This window comes from Penaeus chinensis, chromosome 9, assembly GCF_019202785.1.
Source record: "Penaeus chinensis breed Huanghai No. 1 chromosome 9, ASM1920278v2, whole genome shotgun sequence".
Taxonomy (NCBI): domain Eukaryota; kingdom Metazoa; phylum Arthropoda; class Malacostraca; order Decapoda; family Penaeidae; genus Penaeus; species Penaeus chinensis.
Genome location: NC_061827.1, coordinates 13139932 through 13142431, shown reverse-complemented (window position 1 = coordinate 13142431; position 2500 = coordinate 13139932). Strand labels below are relative to the sequence as shown.

At 40.8% G+C, this 2500-nt stretch overlaps 2 protein-coding genes across 4 annotated transcripts in view; one reads left to right on the top strand and one right to left on the bottom strand.

The window, feature by feature from the left end:
• LOC125028568 (carbohydrate sulfotransferase 1-like) overlaps positions 1-2500 on the bottom strand; it is a 57733-nt gene that overhangs the window by 4048 nt on the left and 51185 nt on the right. For all 3 annotated transcript variants that reach the window (XM_047617967.1, XM_047617968.1, XM_047617966.1), the window contains exon 2: positions 801-931. In XM_047617967.1, coding sequence (XP_047473923.1) covers positions 801-931 — 131 coding nt within the window. The remainder of the gene's footprint in view (positions 1-800; positions 932-2500) is intronic.
• LOC125028569 (solute carrier family 35 member G1-like) overlaps positions 945-2500 on the top strand; it is a 69219-nt gene continuing 67663 nt past the window's right edge. The window contains exon 1 of the mRNA XM_047617972.1: positions 945-1277. The gene's annotated coding sequence lies outside the window, so the exon portion shown is untranslated. The remainder of the gene's footprint in view (positions 1278-2500) is intronic.

Here is a 2500-nt window from a genome sequence, read left to right as displayed (position 1 = left end):
CTGGCGATAGCAGTATAGCGAAAAGGCCTTCGGTATCTGCGTTTTCCTTTATTTACATGATGACACGAAAATTGACACAAAAATGTAGGCATTTATTTATTTTGAAGAACAACACTGCATATTGAATCTCCGGAAAAGCGATTTAATGACAGGAAAAAAAACACGTGTTGTGTGTATACTTTATAAAAATCAAATAACTTCTACGATATGAACGTCAATGAAGATATCGACGCGCCTGCAGACGGCCTGGCAGCACGCGAAGTTGAACGTTCTCCGATACATACTTAATACGGTAAAATGAAAACAAATTAGATTTCGAAACCGCCATGCTACCTCTCTCCGCCACGATGAAGCAGTCGAGGTAATCGATACAACCTATGCTATTATTTGAGCGATGGTACCAATGCTCCTGTTATTATATTGCTGTCTATCGAAAAGGCGTAACATCTCGTCTTTATCCTAATATGGCGTTGCCTCAGGTAAAGGGTTTGAAATACCAGAGGCCTAATGTGCGTCGTTTGTTCGTCAGCAGCATCGCCGGTTTTGTCCGCAGTGACAGTCTGGTTAAAACTAAATGTGAACATGGTTAGTCTGAATGTCTTTTGTGAAAACATGTGTAAAATTACTACGAAATAAGTTTAAATTTCTTATAAACAATATATCTAATCTTGAGCGCATATACAGCGAAGAAGGGGATGACTATACTAATTCACAAATTTATAAATCACTCAAACCTTCATCAAAAAGGAAGAAAATAAGCTTCATGACAATGAACTAACCACACAGAGAATTATGCTTACCAGTTGATTCCTTCTGAGCCACAGGGTGTTCAGCAAGTTTGGCTAAATGGAAGATAGCCACCAAGGCGAGGGCGGACACGAGGGCGATCACGGCCGTCCTCACGGTCTGGCGAGTCCTCGGTGGAAGGGAACTGTCAAAGAAAACGGTTTCAAGTTCAACCAGAGAAAACCAGTATTCATAGGGGTGACTATATCTTTTTGAATACAAAGAAAATTATATATTTATTACTTTACTCCCTGATTACGAGTTATTAGAATAAGCTGATGGTATCTTTCTGACTCCTGAAAACTCTTACACATATAAGGAAACACATGAAACGTTTTAATTATCCGTTTGCGACGCCAATAACGGGCAAGCGACGGGATCAAACAGCTGATTCTGGCTGGAGAAGCAGACGACACGAGTCAGAGCTGCGTTGTGAAGAGAGTGGGTCTGGGCGACTCTGAGGAGAAGGATTTACACCGCCTTTTTACCCGGTAAGTACGATATTACCCGCGTTTTCTCGTAATACACAGTAAAGCTCTATCATACCCGCAGCCGGGAACGCAGATATACTAGCGGAGGAGGTAATCCCGGGAGAGAAATAAGCGAGTGAAATTCCCTTGGTGCAGCGAGGTCCTCGATTTTTAACATTGGGTCTTGAGAGCTTGTTTTACCTGACTGGAATCATCCTGTTTCGAGATGACGCGAAGGAGGCGCCAACGTGATATAATTATGCACAACCTCTTTCTAATTCCCATACGAAGCAAATGGATTTCGCACCTGTATTTTATTTACTAGACAGTGTATTGTCGGGATTCGAGATTGGTTGCCCGGGAGACCAAGTTGACTAGAGGCGGTGAGTATGCATCACACTCATTGGAAATCTATTTGATATCGGCCGGTGCCAAGGGACTGTGTTTCGTCACGTGTAAATTGAGAGCATTTTTGGCAGAGGTTTAAGAGCTTCGGTGTAGCCTGTTTATGAGTGTTTTCTGATATCTCCGTGGCTTCTGTTTATTGGGTGAAGGAAAGCATCATTGTTTAAAAAGATTTTGGCTTGGGATAATACCGGTGTTTGTAGTGTTTGCCCTCACGAATCGTTGAAATTATTTAAAAAAGGATAATATATGTAAAATATGAACTGACGCAAGACTATGATTATACATTTATGTTTCATAACGTAAATATCATTAATTCAGTTTAGGAAAATGTCAACATTTTAGGGATGGTCCACCTAAACAATATTACAATTCTGCTTATCACCTTTTTATTATATGCATTTTAGAACTAATTACTTCATACTATTTCCATGATTATATTCACTTATTTTCACTTAGATTCCCAACTCTCTCTACCACGCTTTTGTCATGAGCTCCTCCTTCCGAAGCTTGACCGTGAAACCCATTAAAATTACACATTTTTCTATCCCTATATACTTCCCTTTTCATCCTCAGTTACCCCTTCTCCCATCCTACCACGTAAATGTAGTTATCACTGAGGTCAAGAGGTTTCTAAATCTTCCCTTTTTCAACCCCTACAACTGCTGATGGAGGCGGGAGGGGGATAATGGGTAGGGGGGAGGGGGTAGTGATGTTTTTTATCTAGTGCACACAGATTTTAAGATACGTGGGTGGTTATGTTAGGTAGGTGTGTCCTGGCACGTTTAGTGGTCATTAGTATACATTCACATGCGTTTAGAGATAAACAAAGGTACACA